General features: G+C 49.2%; 1 protein-coding gene across 1 annotated transcript in view; it reads left to right on the top strand.

Annotated features, from left to right (window-relative positions):
- The window catches only part of LOC137545019 (uromodulin-like), a 49,093-nt gene that overhangs the window by 5,701 nt on the left and 19,577 nt on the right, over positions 1-23,815 (top strand). The window contains exon 3 of the mRNA XM_068266130.1: positions 690-941. Within this exon, the coding sequence (XP_068122231.1) occupies positions 690-941 (252 nt within the window). The remainder of the gene's footprint in view (positions 1-689; positions 942-23,815) is intronic.

Here is a 23,815-nt window from a genome sequence, read left to right as displayed (position 1 = left end):
GAGTAGCATAGTGAGCGCTACAAATGTATGCCTGCAAATTGGCAATGACTAGAGCTCCACTCATCCTGCCCTGAGCCGCTGCGGGTCCAAACACTTTAAAGGACATTATCCCCACACTTTGTTTGGCCCAATAGGCTGCCTGTCACTTAGCAGGAAACTTGACAAGTAGACTATTGGGCCAATCATAGTGCGGGGATAATGTCCTTTAAAGTGATTGGACCCGCAGGGGCTCAGGGCATGATGAGTGGAGCTCTCGTCATTGCCAATTAGCAGGCATACGTTCTTAGCGCTCGCTGTGTTACTCTGATAAGGTGTGTTAACTCTGATAAAGCATGTTAACTCTGATAAGGCATGCTATTGGTATTAGTGAATCAAGCCCTATAAGAGTAGTGGAAGTGTAATGGCGAAATAAATGGGTGGTGGAAGACTGGCAGTGTGATTGGGAAATAAATGAGTGGAACAAAGACTTTGCACAACTTAACCATTGATAATTATCAGACCCCTTGAGTGTGAGTGCTTTCATATATGTGACACTTCTTTAGCTGGTTAGGCTGTAATGTCGGCCAAATGCTGGCATTTCTTTGAATGGCATCCCCGTGCCATGACTAATGAAATAGAGGAGTTGGTGCCAGTCTACAGGATAAACTACAGAAGCACAATTTTTTAATTCCAATCCTTATTTTTTGCAGCATTATCTATATCCCTGCATCACCAGAAAATGGAGTTGGCGCCTTCACTGTAACTTTGGCGGCTTATTGGGACAGTAACTTCAACAGACCAGTGCAAAAGGATGACCAGATTTATGTTGGAGATAATATTTACCTAGGTCTCTTTGTGCAAGGTTTAGATGGAAGTTACTTTGTTTTAACTGCAGAGAATTGTTTTGCTACTCCAACTAGTAACCGGAATGATACCAACCATGCCCAGCTTGTACAAGAAGGGTAAATATGCATTTTTCTTCATTTAATATTCATTGCCAATATTGGTACACAGAGCAGTTCAAATCTAGACTGTGGTGCTGTAACAGCATCCCTTGAACTGTCCAAATTAGGTCAAAGGAACACTATCGATGAACATGTTTTTTTCAATTGAGATAGGAAATGTTTGGGAAGTGCTGCTAAGTACTGGTGTATACATTTGAATCATTATCTCTTTGTTTACTGTTATCTAATTCCTTTCAAACTTTTCTGATGGCAGTGTTCTCTAATCTGACACCAGAGTGAGCCATGAGGGGATGGGGGAATTCCCTCACAGTGCATCTGTTAACTCTGTGTGTGCAGAGAGCTCAGTCAGAGACAAGCAGATCTTTCTCTCATAGAGACTTTTAGCCTACTGGCGCCTCTGTACATCTCTATATATCAAGTTATTCACCCTTGGTGGAAGGGTGTTACATCCTCTTTTCTCCCTGAGTGGGGACAGGCTTGTTCTCCCCACCTGCTGCTTCAGTGGTTGCCTTGGAGGCAACCCTGGTTTGTAAGTATATTACTTACGTTACATTTTTCTCACCCATCCTACAATACATACTACACTATATTGGGCTCTCGGATTTCTACTTTTTTCTCTCACAGAGAGCAGAGGAAATGTATCTTATGTGCAACATAAACATTTGTAATTGTGTGTGTGAAACCTGATACCTGACAGGCTTTTGTTTTGATATAACTCTGCTTTAATATTACACTGTTCTTAGCATGTCAGACTGCAGAGATTCATACCTCTGCAAATGAGACATTCCAAACGTAGTTAAAATCTACACACAATGAATTACAGCTTTTGCCTACAGCTACTTATACATTATGTGTACATTGTCATCTTAGAACACTTGGGTATTACTGTATTTTCCGCCGTATAAGACGCTCCGGAATATAAGACGCACCCAGGTTTAGAGGGCAAAAACCTAGGGAAAAAAAAATACTAAACCTGGTATGTCCATCAGTGGTGCTCAGCAGAGCTCGAATATTCGAGTAACTCGAATATTCGAGCTCTTTTTCAGCTATTCGAGCTCGGTATTCGAGCTCCGAATAGCTGCAGCTATTCGAATGGGCTATTCGAGTAAACGCGAATAGCCCATTCACTATTCGAGCTATTCGAGCAAACGGCGCTATTCGAGCTCGGGTACCGAGCTCGAATAGCGTCATAGCCCAGATTGATGTCCTTAGAGCCAATCAGAGGGCTCCCAGGCCCTCTGACGGCAGCCAATCACAGAGGGGGACCCTGGCCAGCCCCTACCCTATAAATAGCGGCCGCCATGTTAGGTTTCTCCGTCCTTGCCTGAGACTTGCATAGAGAGAGAGTTGCTCCTTTGTGCTTTGGCTTAGCAAGAGCTCTATTGTGGTCATTTACCTACCGTTTTTGCTCACATACACCTCCTATACACACCTATATTGTTGTTAGTTAGATAGACATTGTATTTTAGTTAGTAGCTTTTGTGTTACATAGACAGAGACAGCTGCTGCAGGCAAGCTTACAGCTTTAGACCTCAGGGCCTGCCTGTGAGGGCAGCTGTTCTCTCCTGTCCTCTGTTAGTATATTTCTCTCATCTATACCAGTATTTCTGCTGTCCTTTACTACTGATTGATTCTGTATTTAGTATTGTAGTTATACTGTACTAGGACACTCACTGTCACTGTTCATAGGCTAAGGCTAAGGCTACTAGCTCCTGCGTGTGTGCACTCACTGTCTTGTACACACACACTCTATTTCCTTCTGATTACTGATTGATTATTGTAATTAGTTGTACTTACTGTTACTACTTACTCTTACTGTACTAGGAGTCTAGGACACTCAGTCACTGTTCATAGGCTACTAGCTCCTGCGTGTGTGCACTCACTCACTGTCTGTGTACTGTAGTGTACACACACACTCTATTTCCTTCTGATTACTGATTGATTATTGTAATTAGTTGTACTTACTGTTACTACTTACTCTTACTGTACTAGGAGTCTAGGACACTCAGTCACTGTTCATAGGCTACTAGCTCCTGCGTGTGTGCACTCACTCACTGTCTGTGTACTGTAGTGTACACACACACTCTATTTCCTTCTGATTACTGATTGATTATTGTAATTAGTTGTACTTACTGTTACTACTTACTCTTACTGTACTATAGGAGTCTAGGACACTCAGTCACTGTTCATAGGCTACTAGCTCCTGCGTGTGTGCACTCACTGTCTGTGTACTGTACACACACACTCTATTTACTTCTGATTACTGATTGATTATTGTAATTAGTTGTACTTACTGTTACTACTTACTCTTACTGTACTATAGGAGTCTAGGACACTCAGTCACTGTTCATAGGCTAGCTCCTGCGTGTGTGTGTGCACTCACTGTCTGTGTAGTGTGTACACACTACACACACTCTATTTCCTTCTGATTACTGATTGATTATTGTAATTTCTAGTTGTACTTCCTGACTCTTACTACTTACTTACTGTAGTAGGGACACTCACTCAGTCACTGTTCATAGGCTAGCTCCTGCGCGTGTTTGCGCGTGCGTGCACTCACTGTCTGTAGTGTACACACACTAAATTTACTTGTGATTACTACTGATTATTGTAACTTCTAGTTGTACTTCCTGACTGTTACTACTTACTTACTGTACTAGGGACACTCACTCAGTCACTGTTCATAGGCTAGCTCCTGCGCGTGTTTGCGCGTGCGTGCACTCACTGTCTGTAGTGTACACACACTAAATTTACTTGTGATTACTACTGATTATTGTAACTTCTAGTTGTACTTCCTGACTGTTACTACTTACTTACTGTACTAGGGACACTCACTCAGTCACCTCACCCACCAACCCACTCCATTAAAGTACCCCACTTTTAACCCGCCCTTTTAAAAAACTTTTGTCTTTACGCCCAAAACATCGAAGATGTCTGGAAGTGGCAGCCAGCGCGGTTTGGGCAAGGGGAAGGGCAGCAAGGGAATCAGGAGGAGAGGGAGCAGCATTGTGGCAGGCCGCGCCACCATGCACAGTTCCGCAGCAGCAGCAGCAGCGTCAGTGGCTAACATTCCTCCCATAGCCACTGGCCGTGGACGCCTTGGGCGCCGCCCAGCAGGAGCATCTGCAACTCACGCTGCAGAGACACAGCAGCAGCAGCGTGTAGCACCTGCTCCGATTTTCCTCCAGCCGGGTCGGAAACGTCCCATTGAGGAAAAGCATGCAGACACTGTGGTGCAACTCATGACGGAGGATGAGCAGCCCGCCATCAGCTCTGCATCCGAGGCCTCCACCCTCACCACCACCACCACCACCCCTGTTCGCAGCAGCCGCCCAGCAGGGTCTGGGGAGGAGGCCAGTTCACCGTCACAAGTTGGCGACCTGTCACTCAGCAGTATTTTTACCCCAGGCACCATCAGGGTATTGTCTGCTGTTGTTGGCGATTTGGAGGAGGAGATGCTGATGGGCACTTTGGGGGATGAGGGATTGGACAGCAAGACTGTGGCGACAGTCAAGCAGCCCATCCATGCATCAGGAGAGGAGTTTGGGGGGTCATCATCCCAGCAGGACATGTTTCAGGAGGGGGAGGATGATGATGACCCGGTGACAGACAGAGACTGGGTGCCACCACCTCCAGGGGATGTCGTCCTCAGCAGCTCTGAGGAGGAGGAGGAGGATGCGCTTGTGGGCCTTGCAAGGAGGCGCATCATTGCAAGCATTGGCAGCAGTAGGCAGGTCCCACAGCCTGCTGGTGTCTCAGGCTCAGCAGCAGCAGCATCTGCCAGTACCACCACCAGCCGCACCCAAGCCCCCCCCCCAACCACCACAGGGAGACAGGCGGCAGCAGCGCTTCCATGCCGTAGGGGGATGTTTCTGTCACCAATCTGGCGATTTTTCACCATGCCCACTGTGTACAGCAAGTACGCCACTTGCAACCACTGTCAGCGGAAGTTGAGCAGAGGTGCAGACCCCTTAAAGTTCAGCACCAGCTCGCTCATCAACCACCTTGCTGCGAAACATTTCCACCAGCATGAGGAGTTCCAGAGGCTGAAGGCATCTGGTGCTGGCAGTGGCACCACACCCATCACTGCACAGCCTTCAGCTGCAGCAGCAGCAGCAACAGCAGCCACCCGCCCTCCTGCTCCTCCAGCAGCACCAGCAGGAGTGCGGAAACGCACTGCTCCTCCCCCCTCTGCAACTCCTGCCGCCGACACTGAGGCCTGTTCTGGCAGCCAGTTCTCAGTGGCCTCCTCCGCTGTGTCTGCTGATTCCCGTGCCAGCAAAAGGCCACGCCAGAGCCTTTTGAGCGAGTCCTTCCAGGGGGTGGTTAGGGCTCTGCCTCCCAGCAGCCGTCGCGTGCGGCAGCTGAACGGCTTGCTGGCACGGGCCATGTGCTCCCAACTCCTGCCGTACACGCTTGTGCAGGAGGGGAGCGACATTCGTGCGCTGCTTGCTTGCGCAGCCCCAGACTGGCAGCTCCACAGCAGACACTTCTTTGCCCGCAAGGCCATTCCTGCACTGCACCGCTTTGTGATGGCCAATGTGGAGCGAGGGCTGGAGCACGCGGTTGGTGAAAGGGTCCACGTCACCATGGACTCCTGGAGCAGCCGCTTCGGGACAGGCCGCTACCTGTCCTTCACTGTCCACTGGGTCAGCTTGGTGGAAGGGGGTGAGGATGGGAGAGCAGCAGCGGGCACAGCAGCAGCAGCAACACAGTGGGTGGTGCCACCCCGCAGGGTCAGGGGAACTGCAGCAGGTTCCTCCGATCCTCTGCCATCCTCCGGCACACCTGGCCAAACCCCCCGCCTCAGCAGCAGCGTGAAGGCCCGCCACTGCCAAGCGCTGCTGCACTTGGTCAGCCTTGGGAAGACCAAGCTGACGGCAACCCATGTGTTGGCCAAACTCCAGGAGCAGGAGAGGATTTGGCTGACCCCCAGAGGCCTCAGAGTCGGAGAGGTGGTGGCCGACAATGGGGCCAATCTGGTTGCCGCAATAGACAGGGGAAACCTGACCCACATCCCCTGTCTTGCCCACGTGCTGAACCTGGTGGTGCAGAAGTTCTTGCGCACCTACCAGGGGATGGGCGAACTGCTGGAAACGGCAAGGAACGTTGTGCGTCACTTCCGGCGCTCGGCTGCAGCCTGTGCGAGCCTGGAAGACGTGCAAAAGGAGCTGGATCTGCCACGCCATCGGCTGATCCTTGACGTTCCGACTCGCTGGAACTCCACCCTGGCGATGTTGGAGCGTCTGGTTAAACAGAAGCACGCTGTCAAACAGTACCTTGCCCTGGCCACTGTTTCCGCCGCTCAGAGAAGGGACAAGACCAGCAACATCCCGTCCATCGTCCCCGATGATGACTGGAGGCACATGCAGCAGGTGTGCTTAGTGCTGGCTCCCTTTCTGCACTAACATGGTGAGCAGGGACCATGCTATGGTCTGCGAGTGGGTGCCCCTGGTTTGTCTGCTGAACAGGGCCCTCGATGCTTTGCTGGAACAGGGAGCGGCAGCCTTGGACCAGCAGGAGCGGCAAGCAGCTGCACAGTCCACCTCTGAGGGGGAGGAGGAGGAGGACTTGGTGGAGGTCCTTGACCTTGCTGCTGATGAGGGGGAGCAGCACAGTGCAGCTGAGTTGGTGCGGGGGTGGAGAGAGGATGAGGCTGACGAGGCAGAGGAGGAGGATGAGGACAGCAGCACTGCCGTCGATGTGCCAGCAGACGTGGCCCGCCTCTTCCCAATGGCAGCGCACATGCTGACGTGCCTGCGCAGGGACCCCAGGGTGATCCAGATGAAGCAGAGGGAGGACATCTGGATCAGCATGAAGTTGGACCCACGCCTCAAGGGGAAGTTGAGCCAGTTCCTGCCGCCTGCAGGAGGAGACCCAGCGCAACAAATAAGGAGCTTGCAGCAGGCCCTTGTTGAGCGCTTGGAGGAAGCCTTCCCCCAGCCTTCCACCCCCACTGTCCAGCAGCCAGCACAGAGGCAGCAGCAGGTGCCTGCATCCAGCAGCAAGCGCCCCACAGACCTGCTGTCTCTCAGCCACGAGCTCTACAGGACTGTAGAGGCTCCGGCAGCAGTGACTAGAGAGGAGGTGCATGCAGCAGCATCCTCCACCGGTCACAGCCAGCGCCTGACCCGCATGGTGGCTAACTACATGGGGTCCTACAGCGGGCTTGACAGCGATGCCCCTGTTGATCCCATGGAGTATTGGGCCTGGAGATCTGGAGCGAGCTGGCGCAGTACGCCCTGGAAGTGCTGTCCTGCCCCCCTTCCAGCGTGCTGTCCGAGCGCTGCTTCAGTGCAGCTGGTGGTGTGGTCACCGAGAAACGCTCACGTCTGTCTCACAAGTCTGTGGACAGACTGACGTTTCTCAAGATGAACCAGGCGTGGGTGGAAGGCGAGTTCCTGGCCCCTGTTGTCGGCGAGAGGGGGACATGAACTGGCTAAGAACCATCGTTAATGTGCCTTACCACCCTTTACCACCTCCTGGCTCCTGCTCACTAAGCCAGCCTGGTTCACTTTGACTATTACGTCGCCTGCAGCCACACATTTTACACCTACAGTGGGCTGCTGTGTACTGCCCTTCTGCTGTCTGTCTGTGTTTCCCACTGCCAGGGTACACAGATTTACCTTCTGCTGCCACTCTGCCACCAGCTATTACGTCAAACAATAGCTATATATCTGTGTAATTTGTTTTACAAACAAAACCAAAAAACCATTAAAAAAAAAAAAGGTTTAATTTTTCTGAGGTGCCCGGGTTGAAAACTGTGTTGTCCCAGTTGTGTATTGGACACGATGTGGGCTGCACGACCGCTGTCTGGGACCTCCTGTTGTGTTTATTTACGGCCTGGTATCACCGCTAGGTACCAGGGCTATTATGTCACGCTGCCTACCTGCTGCCACACTCACACTACTCCTCCATTCCTCCTGCTGATGCTGCTGTCTGTCTGTGTTTCCCACTGCCAGGGTACACAGAATTAGCTTCTGCTGCCACTCTGCCACCAGCTATTACGTCAAACAATAGCTGCTCACATAATTACTCCTCCATTCCTCCTGCTGCTGCTGTCTGTCTGTGTTTCCCAACGCCAGGGTACACAGATTTACCTTCTGCTGCCACTCTGCCACCAGCTATTACGTCAAAAAATAGCTATATCTGTGTAATTGGTTGTAAAACCAAAACTACAAAGCCATTACAAAAAAAAAGGTTTAATTTTTCTGAGGTGCCCGGGTTGAAAACTGTGTTGTCCCAGTTGTGTATTGGACACGATGTGGGCTGCACGACCGCTGTCTGGGACCTCCTGTTGTGTTTATTTACGGCCTGGTATCACCGCTAGGTACCAGGGCTATTATGTCACGCTGCCTACCTGCTGCCACACTCACACTACTCCTCCATTCCTCCTGCTGATGCTGCTGTCTGTCTGTGTTTCCCACTGCCAGGGTACACAGAATTAGCTTCTGCTGCCACTCTGCCACCAGCTATTACGTCAAACAATAGCTGCTCACATAATTACTCCTCCATTCCTCCTGCTGCTGCTGTCTGTCTGTGTTTCCCAAAGCCAGGGTACACAGATTTACCTTCTGCTGCCACTCTGCCACCAGCTATTACGTCAAAAAATAGCTATATCTGTGTAATTGGTTGTAAAACCAAAACTACAAAACCATTACAAAAAAAAAGGTTTAATTTTTCTGAGGTGCCCGGGTTGAAAACTGTGTTGTCCCAGTTGTGTATTGGACACGATGTGGGCTGCACGACCGCTGTCTGGGACCTCCTGTTGTGTTTATTTACGGCCTGGTATCACCGCTAGGTACCAGGGCTATTATGTCACGCTGCCTACCTGCTGCCACACTCACACTACTCCTCCATTCCTCCTGCTGATGCTGCTGTCTGTCTGTGTTTCCCACTGCCAGGGTACACAGAATTAGCTTCTGCTGCCACTCTGCCACCAGCTATTACGTCAAACAATAGCTGCTCACATAATTCCTCCTCCATTCCTCCTGCTGCTGCTGTCTGTCTGTGTTTCCCAACACCAGGGTACACAGATTTACCTTCTGCTGCCACTCTGCCACCAGCTATTACGTCAAAAAATAGCTATATCTGTGTAATTGGTTGTAAAACCAAAACTACAAAACCATTACAAAAAAAAAGGTTTAATTTTTCTGAGGTGCCCGGGTTGAAAACTGTGTTGTCCCAGTTGTGTATTGGACACGATGTGGGCTGCACGACCGCTGTCTGGGACCTCCTGTTGTGTTTATTTACGGCCTGGTATCACCGCTAGGTACCAGGGCTATTATGTCACGCTGCCTACCTGCTGCCACACTCACACTACTCCTCCATTCCTCCTGCTGATGCTGCTGTCTGTCTGTGTTTCCCACTGCCAGGGTACACAGAATTAGCTTCTGCTGCCACTCTGCCACCAGCTATTACGTCAAACAATAGCTGCTCACATAATTACTCCTCCATTCCTCCTGCTGCTGCTGTCTGTCTGTGTTTCCCAACGCCAGGGTACACAGATTTACCTTCTGCTGCCACTCTGCCACCAGCTATTACGTCAAAAAATAGCTATATCTGTGTAATTGGTTGTAAAACCAAAACTACAAAACCATTACAAAAAAAAAGGTTTAATTTTTCTGAGGTGCCCGGGTTGAAAACTGTGTTGTCCCAGTTGTGTATTGGACACAATGTGGGCTGCACGACCGCTGTCTGGGACCTCCTGCCTGCTGTGTTTATTTACAGCCTTGGTATCACCGCTAGGTACCAGGGCTATTATGTCACGCTGCCTGCCTCATTGACTGCCTGCTGCCACACACTCATCCTCCTCCTCCTGCTGCTGAATTTACCTCCTGCTGTCTGTGTGTTTCCACTGCCAGGGAGCACATACAATGGCGCTTCCAACATGCGTGCGCCACCAGCTATTTGTTACGCTCAAAAATAGCTGCATTTCTTTAAAAAAAAAATTGAAAAGAGAAATAAGTGAAGAAGAAGACAATATAGAAGAAGATGAAGAAGATGAAGAAGAAGAAGATGAAGAAGAAGAAGGAGAAGAAGAAGGAGAAGAAGAAGAAGATGAAGATGAAGAAGAAGAAGATGAAGAAGATGAAGAAGATGAAGAAGAAGATGCAGAAGATGAAGAAGATGAAGAAGAAGATGAAGAAGATGAAGAAGAAGAAGATGAAGAAGAAGAAGATGAAGAAGAAGAAGATGAAGAAGGAGAAGAAGAAGAAGATGAAGAAGAAGAAGATGAAGAAGATGAAGAAGATGAAGAAGATGAAGAAGAAGATGAAGAAGATGAAGAAGAAGATGAAGAAGATGAAGAAGAAGATGAAGAAGATGAAGAAGAAGAAGATGAAGAAGATGAAGAAAAAGAAGATGAAGAAGAAGAAGATGATGATGAAGAAGATGAAGAAGATGAAGAAGAAGACAATATAAAAGAAGAAGAAGAAGATATAGAAGAAGATATAGAAGAAGAAGATATAGAAGAAGAAGATATAGAAGAAGAAGAAGAAGATATAGAAGATAAAGAAGAAGAAGAAGAAGTATATACAGGACTGAACAAAATTCTGGACACAACTTCTCTTTTCACCTTTTTTTTTTTTAAAGGAACATCCCCACATAATCACTTGCTGTTGTTACTTGGAAAAAAAGATGTTTCTTGCATCATTCACCCTCAAAACAAGTGTAGGAAGCTATTTAAGGCCAATTCGAATAGTCAGCTCGAATAATGAGCTCGAATACCGACTCGAATAGTGAGCTCGAAGTCCGAGGTCGAATCGAATAGTAAAATTTATTCGACTCGAATATTCGACTGACCTCGAATAATTTACTATTCGAATTCGACCAAACTCGAATTTTGAAAAGGGGTATTTGAGCACCACTAATGTCCATATTCCAGGAGCGCCTTGTACATGTTATCCCTCAAATGGTAACCTCCTGTGTCTCCCATTTCTGTCCCATGTCTCCCCCTGTGTCCCCTATGTATACTCCAGTCTGCCCCATGCCATCCATCAGCCGGCCCCATGCAACCTATAAATGACCATTCCCCCTGATTATTATATCATCAGCTGCACCCAAAGACTGACAATTGTTCCCAATTTAACCTAAAGCCTTTAGATGTTGTCATTCCCCGACCCTGTCTCATGGTTGCACATGATGCATCACTACAATTCAATTACACATTCATTACCTGATCTCAGACTCAAAGAAAGTTTGTTTATGGTGAAATGCACATTTGTTTCAGTGATGTAAGCTAATTATTTTTTAACTGAGCTGGCAACATATGTAACAGCAGATTTTCATTTATGTGAGGTTCTACAAAATTCTGAGACTACGCTGATCATCTGAGATGAGCCCTCCTCCCCACTGTGTGCACGACTCCTCCAGCATGTTACCTGCTCCCCGCCCCACTCCGCTGTGTGTACGGCTGCCCCGCGTGTTGCCTGCCCCCCGCCCCACTCCGCTGTATGTACGGCTCCCCCGCGTGTTGCCTGGCCCCCCCTGGGTGTGTAGCAGCGGCGGCTTACCTCCTCGATCATGCCCGCGGAGACTGCAGACCTCCTTCCTCTATGCGCGTCTTCCTCTAGTGCCGGGCTTGTAATGACGCGTCATCGATGACGCGTCATTACAAGCCCGGCACTAGAGGAAGACGCGCATAGAGGAAGGAGGTCTGCAGTCTCCGCGGGCATGATGAAGGAGGTAAGCCGCCGCTGCTACACACCCAGGGGGGGCCAGGCAACACGCGGGGGAGCCGTACATACAGCGGAGTGGGGCGGGGGGCAGGCAACACGCGGGGCAGCCGTACACACAGCGGAGTGGGGCGGGGGGCAAACAGCACGCGAGGGAGCCGTACACACCCGGGGGGCCAGGCAACATGCGGGGGAGCCGTACACGCGGCGGGGGGGGCCTGGAAACATGCGGGGGAGCCATACACACCCGGGGGGGGGGGCAGGCATTACGCGGGGGGAGCTGTGCACACAGCGGGCGGGAGGAGGGCAGACAACACGTGGCGGGAGGCATACACGCAGCGCAGGCAGGCGGCAATCATGATGGAGGACACATGGGGAGACAGGAGGCTGCAAACAGGCAGGGAATCCCCGACGTGGCGGCGGTTCGGCGACGTTCTGAAGTCGGGGATTCCCTGCCTTTGCCATATAAGACGCAGGGACTTTTTCTCCCCATTTTGGGGGGAGAAAAAGTGCGTCTTATATGGCGAAAAATACGGTAATAGTGTTCATTTAACCACTCACACAGAGCATTGACAGGTGGCTGCTTATAGGTTACACAAATTAAGTCTTGATAAAGGGGTCCAGCTTGCTCTATAGTGTCCCATTGTCTGTTATAATGAAGGCACATTTGGAGACCTGGTTCTGCTTTTCTGCTGCATTAAGCTCCCATAAATGTGTGGTTACCATGCTGACCATACTGTGACTGCTGCCATTTACAGAAGCTGTGAGTTTCCATTGACAAGGAGAGAATGACCATTGACTGGTGTCTTCTTGAGACAGTGTAATGCTGGGGAGGCATACTTTCTGAGTCAGTGTGTGTGCTCCAGACTATGTAGCTGGGTAATGGAAGAGGCTATACAGGTGGACACAGGAGTACTGAGCAAGATTGCGCAGAGCAACTGCAGCTCCGGGTTGCCTGTCAGGCAATACACAACAAACGTAGTCGGTAACAGGCTTGGGTCATACACGATATATCAGATGGCAGTGGTACAGTGGACCAGGCGAAATCGGAGTCAGTAACAGGCTTAGATCATACACGTTAATTAAGAAAAATAACAAATGGCACAACTAACGGATAAATATATATTCGCAGATCTGCATATATATTTATCAAGAAAACTAGCTAAAGCACAAGTAATGACAATTAACAAGACAAACAACAGACAGACGGACGGAATGCTTAGCCAATCTAGTTGCTGCTTCAGCGACGGCAACATTCACACTGAGATAGACAAGACTAACATGTAGGAGCTGCTTTAGTTACGTCCTCAAGAACAGGGCAAGAAGGAATACTACAAGTCACCAACATGGTGCTGGCAGAATCCAAACTATCAGAAGGACTTTACTGACCCCCGCAGGTCAGCAAACGTCCAGTAAGCATGAAAATACAGAGCAAGGCATTATGCAATTTTACAATAACAACTTTCACAGCATGGACCCAACGACAACTCAGAGAGCTGAATGCTATGTCAGGCAGGGTCTGAAAAGGGAGGCAGACTTTTATGTCAGCATCAGCCAATGGATGCAGGCATGCAAATTCCCACACAGCTGAATGGTAATTACGCAATCCTAAGCCAGCTTGATCACAAGCTGCCAGCTGAAAGACTCTCATATCAAATACATGCAATACTATGAAACGACATGCATGTAGGAAATCCAGGGATATCTGGCTGCAGTTCACCTGCAGCAAGCAAAAGGAGGAGTTATGACAGCATCCTGAGCTGCTCTGAACTGCAGAGTGACTGCAAATGACAAAGAGACTTATTGCGAAAGCTCAACCGAATGCAAGCAGGTAAGTCAGAACTGCCCGGTTGCAGTCCCACCGCAACTGACAGAACATGCTACAGGAGAGATCCTGACAGAGAGGCAGATTCCACTAAAAGAAAAACTAACTTCTAACTAAAGGCAGATTAAGTGCCAAACTGATTCCAGCAACTGGCAGTTTAAGTGATATGCAGATAGGAACATTTCAGTGGCATAAGACCCCAGATAGAGAGTAACCTAGATTATCACACCTTCCAACAGGACAAATCTTCTGATGTATGCACTGAACTAGATAGATTCTCCACAACTTCCTCTGAACTGGATAGAGACTCATCGCCAACTACACTGGATTGGAGCTCCAAAAGAGCTGTCAAACAAGTCAATATTGCAGCAATCCCCACTGAACTGGGCAAGACTGAGGAACTCACTGGACAGGAAGGGGACTCTGGAACCTCTGCCACACTGGACAGAGAACAAGAATTATCCAAGATACAAGGCAGGACTTCAGGAACACTCACTAAACAGGACTGAAATTCTGAGACTTTTATTATTTTGACCAGAGAGTCAGAATTATCCATGTTACAGGGCAAGACTTCTGAAACATTCAGAGGACAGGGCTGGAGTTCCCTGGCTGCTATAACATCAGACAGGGATTCAACAACATTAGCTAAATCAGACTGTGTACAGGGTAAGGCATCTAAAACACTTGCTGACGAGGACAATGATTCAATGGCTTCTGCTTCACTGGACAGAGATTCATCAAGCTTTACTAGACTGGACTGTAATTCTAAGACAGCTGCTAAACAGGTGAATATTACTGCAACACCAACTGAAGTAAGCAGAGCCTCTGAGTTCTCTGCTAGGGATCTTGAAACATCCAAAGTACAGGGTGAAGCTAAGGACTCTGCGACTTCAGCTTCACTGGACAGGCTCACTGAACAATCCATGTTGCAGGGCAGAACCATAGAAACACCTGTTGGACAGTATAATGATTCTGTGACCTGAGATTCATTGGACAAAATTACTGAGTAATTCATGGTACAGGGCGAATTTACTGCAACTTTTTTTGGATAAGTGTAATAGAACGCGGAAAAGCCGCCACGTGTACTGACAGCAAGGCGGATGATTCCGCGTCCAGCGCGGCGGTTTGCACGCAGCAGCGTACGGCTGGTGTGGCTGGGTCTGTTAGTTCACACAGATTGAGGAATACGTGCGCGTGCGCTGAGAGGCAGAACCTTTATGACAACCAAGGAGGGATCAGCTGACCAGGTTGGTCAGCTGACCTCAGAGCAAGTGACTATTGGTTGATCATTGATGGGTGACGCTGGAGAGCGCCGCTCTATATATAGTTACTGCTGGTCAGTCTCAGGTTGTCTGCCGTTGCGAACACTTACGTGAAAGCACTCAGACCTTAGTCAGATCCTACAGTGTGTTAGAACCATGAGGACCTGGGAATTCACACTGAGCCAGATTACTTCTGTGTTAACATTGTGTTATACTTCAGACTAGTTCCAGGGTGTCTAGACCACGGACCTCACACCCAAGACTAGGGACTCTGTGTTATCATTGTGTTATACTTCAGACTAGTTCCAGGGTGTCGAGACCACGGACCTCACACCCCAGACTAGGGATACTGTGTTCCATCATATTATACTCCAGACTAGTTCCAGTGTGTTGAGACCACGGACCTCACACCCAAGACTAGGCATTGTTTTGATATCTGTTATGACCTATTGCATTTCTGATTATCCCTCTGCTTTCTGATTCGGTACCTACGCATATCTGATTATCTGATGCTAACCCTGCCTGCCTTTGGATAACGAATCAGCCTTCTGTCTCTGTACCTTGTCTGTCCGTGTGTTGCCGACCCGGCTTGCCCGACCTTGAGAGCTATCTCTCTCCATTAGAGATAGTCTCCAGACCTGCTAGTGACATCCACCTTTCAGGTGTCACTCACTCACAGGTCCTTTTTTACTTTTAGCCTGGGGCTCCACCCCTTTGGAGGTCTCAGGCTGCTGGAAAGTTTTCACACTTCCCAGAGGGCGGTATCGATCATACTGCCAAAGACCACCTGCTCCTCGGGTGGTCCAACTCAAAGTCATTACTGTTTCACCAAACACTCACACTATATAGGTGTCCAGAGGTTGGTTATACTTGGATTATCGGTGATTCTGCAGATCATCAATGGTCAGGTATATATCTGTATTCTTGGTGATACTGCAGATCACCAGTGGTCGGATTTTCTCTGTGTGCTGACACCGATCGTTACAGAACGGCAGACCAAAACCAAATGGACGCACTTAACAGCCGTCTTGATGCACTCACCACCTCGGTGGAGAATTACACCCGAGTGCTGGACAGTCATCAGACCCAGATCAACGCTTTGTCTGGGTCTGTACCAGTCTTTCAGACGGCTGTGAATACAGTGCGATCTCCTCCAAGTACAGAATTACGTATGGCTGTACCTGAAAGGTTTTCTGGTCAAAGATCTGACTTTCAGAATTTCAGAAATCGAGTGTTATCGTACTTTGAGTTGAGGCCTAATTCATCTGGAACCGTGGCACAGAGAGTTACGTTTATTAAAACTCTGTTGTCAGGGGATTCCCAGACCTGGGCATATAGTCTCCAGACAGGGCATGAGGCCCTGGCCTTGGTTGAGGATTTTTTTTAAAGCTATGGCCATAATTTATGATGATCCGGACATTGCCTCTACCGCTGAGCGGAAGCTCAAGACTTTGCGGCAGGGCAGGGATCCGGTTGAAGTTTACGCAGCTGAGTTCAGAAAATGGGCAGTTTCAGCTAGATGGGGGTCATTCACACTTCTGGACTGTTTTTTGTCAGGGTTGTCAGACGCGGTATCTGATCTAATGCTAGGTCATCCTGAGCCAAAGTCTATTGATGAGGCCATTTCATTAGCAGTCAGGGTTGATCATCGTCTACATTACCAGAAACAGACTCGGAGTAGGAACAATGTGAGATATGTTTCCTACGCCTCTTCTCCACCCATTTCACCTCCACCAGAACCAATGCAGCATGGTCGGTCAAAATTGTCCCGGGTGGAGCAGAATCGCAGAAAAACAGAACAGCTCTGTCTATACTGTGCAGAGGAGGGTCACAGAGTGCAGAATTGTCCCAAGAAGTCGGGAAACGCTGCCGCCTAGGTGTAGTCAGAGTTAATACCCTAGACGCGCAGTCTTTACCTCTAGACGATAAACGTTTGCTCCTCCCTTGTACTATATCTTGGGAAGATTAAACAGTGGCCACTGAGGCCTTCCTAAACTCTGACTCAGCAGCCAACTTTATGGATTATGAATTTGCAAAGAAATTAGGGATTCCTATTTCTCCTTTGAATCAACGGATTCTGGTCACTGCAGTGGACGACTCTCCTCTGCAGAGTAAATACCCTCTGTCTCAGACCCCGGAGTTAAGGGTTACGGTGGGGGTGTTACACAAAGAGAGTCTACAGTTTCTGGTTATGCGGATGACAACTTCCATGATCATTCTTGGCATGCCATGGTTACAATTTCACTCTCCTCAGATCAATTGGGCTTCAGGTCAGCTAACGATCTGGTCTACCCATTGTCATCATCATTGTTTAGCGAAGGTAACCTTGGGTAACACCAAGATTCAGGTGGAAGGTTTGTTTGCCAAGCCAGTATTCAGAATTTGCAGACGTGTTTAGTCCTAAATCAGCAGATAAACTTCCTCCTCACCGTCCTTTTGATTGCCCCATCAATCTCAAGTCTGGTTGTATGCCCCCTAGAGGTAATCTCTATAATTTATCTGGGCCAGAGAAATTGGCTATGCAAGAATACTGTACATCCGAGAAAATTTAGCTAAAGGTTTTATTCGTCCTTCTTGGTCACCAGCAGGGGCAGGATTCTTTTTCGTGAAAAAGAAGGATGGAGGCCTCCGTCCATGCATTGATTATCGGGGCTTAAATAATATTACAGTAAAAAATTGTTATCCTTTGCCTTTAATTGACGATTTGTTTACCCAGGTCACCAATGCTAAGATTTTCTCGAAGCTGGATTTGAGGGATGCATACAACCTTGTGCGTATCAGGGACGGTGATGGAAGACGGCCTTTAACACACCCGACGGGCATTACGAGTACCTGGTGATGCCCTTCGGGTTGTGTAACACCCCGGCCGTCTTCCAAGAGCTGATTAACGAGGTGTTTAGAGAGGTGTTGGGCAGATTCGTCTTGGTGTACTTAGACGATATACTGATTTTTTCATCCAACCTCTCAGAACATAGGAAACATGTGGGGTTTGTGCTACGGACGGAAGTTGAGACAGAACATGCTGTATGCTAAATTGGAAAAATGCATTTTCGAAGTAACCTCTGTCGCCTTTCTGGGGTACATAATCTCGACCTCTGGCCTCTCTATGGACCCTGGAAAAGTTTTTGCTGTCTTGGAGTGGCCTCAGCCTGTAGGACTAAAGGCACTCCAGAGATTCCTGGGGTTCGCCAACTACTACAGGAGGTTCATAAAGGGGTACTCTACGGTGATCTCGCCTCTCACCAGTCTCACCAAGAAAGGGGCAGATACTCACCACTGGTCCCCAGAGGCCCATGCTGCTTTCTCCACTCTGAAGAAATTGTTCTGTTTTGCACCCATATTGAGACATGTGGACGTCACCTATCCCTTTATCGTAGAGGTTGATGCCTCAGAGGTAGGGGTAGGGGCTGTGCTGTCTCAGCGTTCTGGTTTGCAGGGAAAACTTCACCCTTGTGCCTATTTTTCCCGTAGGTTTTCACCCGCAGAGAAAAACTATGATATAGGCAACCGGGAACTTCTAGCCATCAAGTTGGCCTTTGAGGAATGGCGACATTGGCTAGAAGGGGCAGAACACACCATTAAAGTTTACACTGACCACAAAAATTTAGAGTACATTGAGGGCGCTAAGAGACTTAGCCCCCGACAGGCCCTGTGGTCGTTATTTTTTTCGAGATTCAGATTTGTAATCACGTATACCCCTGGTAGTAAGAACATCAAGGCTGATGCTTTATCCAGGTGTTTTGAGCCCGAGACAGCACAGCCCTCAGCCCCTGAAACCATTATACCTCAGAAGGTGGTCCTGGCAGCCACTGAGACCTGGAAAGACTGGACTGTCACTCTGAGTCCATTCCAACAGGATGTTCCAGAGGGGAAGCCTGAGGGGGTCCTGTTTGTACCATTGCCTTTTCGCCTACAACTGTTGCAGCTGTTTCATTCCCACAAGAATGCTGGGCATCCTGGGGCCACCAGAACTCAGGAACTACTTGCTAGATGTGCTTGGTGGCCGTCATTGGCAACAGACTGTAAGGAGTTTGTAAGAGAGTGTGCAGTGTGTGCTAGGAGCAAACCCTCCCGTCAGGCACCTGTTGGAACATTGCAGCCTTTACCAGTTCCGAGTTAACCTTGGACCCATTTGTCCATGGATTTTGTGGGCGAACTCCCCAGGTCTGAGGGCATGATGGTCATTTGGGTGGTAGTCAGGGCCGGATTTGTACTTTTTACTGCCCTAGGCCAACTATCACCAGCCGCCCCATGACCAACAGCATCCCCCCCCCCCCCCACAATGGTCAATCTCTGCCCTGTTTAAAGTGAAGTAGTGAAGCGGAACTCATTTTTTTTAAACTCGTGTACCCATTTTTAGGTGCAAGGGTAGTTGTTTTAGATCCCATACCTACCCGACTTCTCAGTGCGATTATAGCAGAGCACTGAACAAACCCAATCTCCTCATTCCTAGTTTTTCTAGTGATGCATCAGCCACATATATCCATTGGCCTGAACACTGTCTGTGACGAGTCAGCTGCGTCACTAGGAAGGAGGCAGGGAGGAGCGGGAGTGTACTGTGCTGTAATCACACTGAGGAATTAGCCAGGTAGTTATTAGTTTATCTTGCTATAGATATCTCACTTTAAAGAGACTCTGAAGCGAGAATAATTCTCGCTTCAGAGCTCATGGTTAGCAGGGGCTGCCTCTATCCCGCAGCTAAACGGGGGTCCCTTCACCCCCAAACCCCCCACTGCAACACTTGGTCGCAGACTTGGTCGCTCCTGGAGGCAGGGCTAATGGCTGCAGCCCTGCCTCCAGTCGCGTCTATCAGCGGCGCATCGCCGCCTCTCCCCCGCCCAGGGGAGGACTGAGACCTTTTGGCCTGGAGGGAAAACACAAACTAGAGGCCCAGTTGCACGGCAGCCCCAGCCCAAATGACAGGTAAAGTATAAATGCACAGGCACAGTGGGGCACATAAATACATTTTGAGGGACAACAGCCATGGTTTCCATCGCGTTCATAATTTGTTATTATCGCACTTCACGACTACATCGGCCCGAGATTTCCCAGCATCTCGGATTGAACTACTTTCCACCCGAAATAAGTTACATTGTTGATTGAGCATGCTTGTTTCATCCGATTGAATAATAATGATTGAAGCGGTTGGTGGATCGGCCAGCCCTAAATCATTAAATGAGATGCAGCCTGGGGGATAATATCCCCCCTTCCCCCCTGGCCAGTCCTCCCCTGCCCCCGCCCCTCTCAGTGAAGGAAGACTGAGAGAGGCGGGGGAGAGGTGGAGATACACGCTGACAGACGCGCGTGGGGCAGGGCTGCGGCGGTTAGCCCTGCCCCAACCAGGAAGAGATCCCCGGCTGCTCGGAGAGGATTTGTGAGGTGAGGGACCCCCGTTAAGCCGCGGGATAGCGGCGGTTTAGCAGGGGCACACGTGCCCCTGCTATCTATGAGGTCTGAAGCGAGATTTATTCTCGCTTTAGACTCTCTTTAAATGTTGCCCCTTGCTGCAGCCAAATACCCCCCTACATACAGAGAGAGTCATGGGCCGTAGTGCAGTACCATTACACAGCCTATGTCCATCCCAGCCTTACTTATAAAGGAATACCTAGGAAGGGGGGAGGCTGGGAAGATCCGATTTACCTACCTGGGGCTTCTTCTAGCTCCCAGCAGTCTATCAGATCCCTTGCTTTAGTTTTGATTCTCTTCACATCTAAAAGATCCAGCTACTGTGCATGTACGAGCCTGTCTGCACACACTCCTCGATCACACCTTATAGCCAGGAGTGGTCTGGGCACATGCAGTTTTTGTGAACAGCCAATGCTCCCAGCTATGAGGGCGCATTTGAGGAGGCACCCAAATGGGCCCACGCATGTGCAGTAACAATCGACACTGGGTGACTATCAAATCTTTTGGAGGGGCCAGTGGCACTCTGGAGGAAGTCAGAATTACAGCAAGTAAGGGACCTGATAGACTGGGGGGCCTGGAAGAAGCCTCAGGGAAGTAAATCTGAACCAGCCACCCAATTAACTCCCTAGACAAGTGAGCCATTTGCTGCAGTGTACCCCTCCCTTCCCACAGGCCCCTCTGCCAGGATCAGTCATATCCATTCCTTTTAAAAGGATCAGTTGTCTGTAATGAAATGTTTTGGCTTGGGTAGAGTCACACAACTGCAGTAAGCATGCAGCCAGTGAAAACAGATGGGGGTAAGAAAACCTGGTCTGCATGCTTGTTATACCTGAACATAATATCTGAGGAAGAAATAAAACAACACAACAGCCAGGAACATGTTAAAAACAAACAGACCTCTGCCCTGAGTCCCTGGCAATTCCTTCACATCCCCACACCATTCCAGCACAGGCAGGCTGCTAATAGGATACACTCACCCACATGCACACAAAAGCAGCCAGGATGTAGTGAGTTCCATTAGCAGAGTGTCCTGATCAGCAGGAGTTGTGGTGATAAGGCAGACGCTGCTCCGATCTCCTCCACGTGAAGCATCAGGGGGTGGGCGGGTGAAGCCAACAAAACACCAACGAGCCTGGATCGACACTGGAGGCAGCAGCAGCAAGCATGGATGCTGCTCTGCACGTCTGTGTGCGTTATCCTTGCTGACTGCCTGATTCCTTGAAGTAATCACCACAGGGAGGCCATGCTCTGTGTGTGATCAGTTGGACTAGTCCCTAGGCTTCCGAAGTTCCTCTGCGTCCCAACGCTGTCTCATTGCAGCTTCTCTGCCTTGCTGCTGTGGAGTTCCTTCTTCCTCCTGCTTTTGCCAACCACGTGTGCTTTCATCCCCGTCAGCGTATAAGTCACATGCCTGCCTGCCTCATTGCCTGTAGCTGCCGCTGCTATCTGTAAACGAATGCAGGGTGGCGGCAAAAGGACCAGGTCTGAAGGCCTCATCCTGGCTGCTGCTTACATACACAGTGTGGAGGAGTCAGGACTGAAAGTTAGCATAATGATTAGTGCGATCCGGTGATCTTGTTTAATGTATACAAATGCTTCTTGCCCCTCAGCCGCCCTATACAAGGTTGATTTTTCTGGCGCCCTAGGCCATGGCCTAGGTGGCCTAGCCAGAAATCCGGCCCTGGTGGTAGTCGATCGATTCAGTAAGATGGCTCATTTTGTTCCCCTGGAAGGATTCCCATCGGCCCAGGAATTGGCTGATCTCTTCATCCAGCACATTTTCCGGCGGAATGGCATTCCGGAAAATATAGTGTCAGATCGGGGAGTCCAATTTGTATCTAAGTTTTGGAGGGCATTCTGCCATCAGTTAGACATGGATCTTTCTTTTTCATCAGGCTACCACCCACAGACCAATGGCCAGACCAAAGGGGTCAACCAGTCCCTGGAACAGTTTCTGAGATGTTATGTTGCAGATGCACAAACCGACTGGGTAAAATTTTTGCCGTTTGCAGAATTTGCACACAACAATCTGAAAAGTTCCTCTTTAGGATTTTCCCCATTTCAGGTGGTGACGGGAAGGTCACCTAAGTTTGCCCCATTGCCAGTGGCTTCTACTCCGTTTCCAGCCCTGGAGAATTGGCAGAGGTCCTTAAAGCGAATTTGGGGAATGGTTAAGAAAAATTTGGGGAGGGCTTTTCAGAAACAGGCTGACAAGAGACGTTCCATAGAATGGGAATTCTCTCCAGGGGATTTGGTCTGGGTGTCCACACGACATTTGGCTCTAAAGCAACTGTCACCCAAACTAGGTCCTAGATTTGTGGGTCCTTTTCCAGTGACCAGAAAAATCAATAATGTCACTTATGCTATTGATCTCCCTACCAGCATGCGAGGTGTAAGATCATTCCATGTGTCCTTGCTCAAGCCGGCAGTGCACGTGGATTCCGCTCCCCCCCCCCCCCCCCTGTGTTAATTGATGGCCAACCTGAGTATGAGATTGAAAAGATTCTGGACTCACGGCTTGTGCAGAACTCCGTGCAGTATCTGGTTCACTGGAAGGGATATGGCATAGAGGAGAGAACTTGGGTGCCAGACTGTCGTATGCACGCAGAGGAATTGAAGAAAGAATTCCATGACTTGCACCCTGGAAAGCCTGGTGGGAAGTGTCCGGAGTCCACTCCTCTGGGGGGGGGTACTGTAATAGAACGCGGAAAAGCCGCCACGTGTACTGACAGCAAGGCGGCTGATTCCGCGTCCAGCGCGGCGGTTTGCACGCAGCAGCGTGCGGCTGGTGTGGCTGGGTCTGTTAGTTCACACAGATTGAGGAATATGCGCGCGCGCTGAGAGGCAGAACCTTTATGACAACCAAAGAGGGATCAGCTGACCATGTTGGTCAGCTGACCTCAGAGCAAGTGACTATTGGTTGATCATTGATGGGTGGCGCTGGAGAGCGCCGCTCTATATATAGTTACTGCTGGTCAGTCTCAGGTTGTCTGCCGTTGTGACCACTTACGTGAAAGCACTCAGACCTTAGTCAGATCCTACAGTGTGTTAGAACCAGGAGGACCTGGGAATTCACACTGAGCCAGATTACTTCTGTGTTATCATTGTGTTATACTTCAGACTAGTTCCAGGGTGTCGAGACCACGGACCTCACACCCAAGATGAGGGACTCTGTGTTATCATTGTGTTATACTTCAGACTAGTTCCAGGGTGTCGAGACCACGGACCTCACACCCCAGACTAGGGATACTGTGTTCCATCATATTATACTCCAGACTAGTTCCAGGGTGTTGAGACCACGGACCTCACACCCAAGACTAGGCATTGTTTTGATATCTGTTATGACCTATTGCATTTCTGACTATCCCTCTGCTTTCTGATTCGGTACCTACGCATATCTGATTATCTGTTGCCAACCCTGTCTGCCTTTGGATACCAAATCAGCCTTCTGTCTCTGTACCTTGTCTGCCGAGCCGGCTTGCCCGACCTTGAGAGCTATCTCTCTCCATCAGAGATAGTCTCCAGACCTGCTAGTGACATCCACCTTTCAGGTGTCACTCACTCACAGGACTTTTCTACTTTCAGCCTGGGGATCCACCCCTTTGGAGGTCTCAGGCTACTGGAAAGTGTTCACACTTCCCAGAGGGCGGTATCGATCATACTGCCAAAGACCACCTGCTCCTCGGGTGGTCCAACTCAAAG

The sequence above is a fragment of the Hyperolius riggenbachi genome, chromosome 2, assembly GCF_040937935.1.
Source record: "Hyperolius riggenbachi isolate aHypRig1 chromosome 2, aHypRig1.pri, whole genome shotgun sequence".
NCBI classification, from domain to species: Eukaryota; Metazoa; Chordata; class Amphibia; order Anura; family Hyperoliidae; genus Hyperolius; species Hyperolius riggenbachi.
This window is presented reverse-complemented; position numbering and strand designations above follow the sequence as displayed.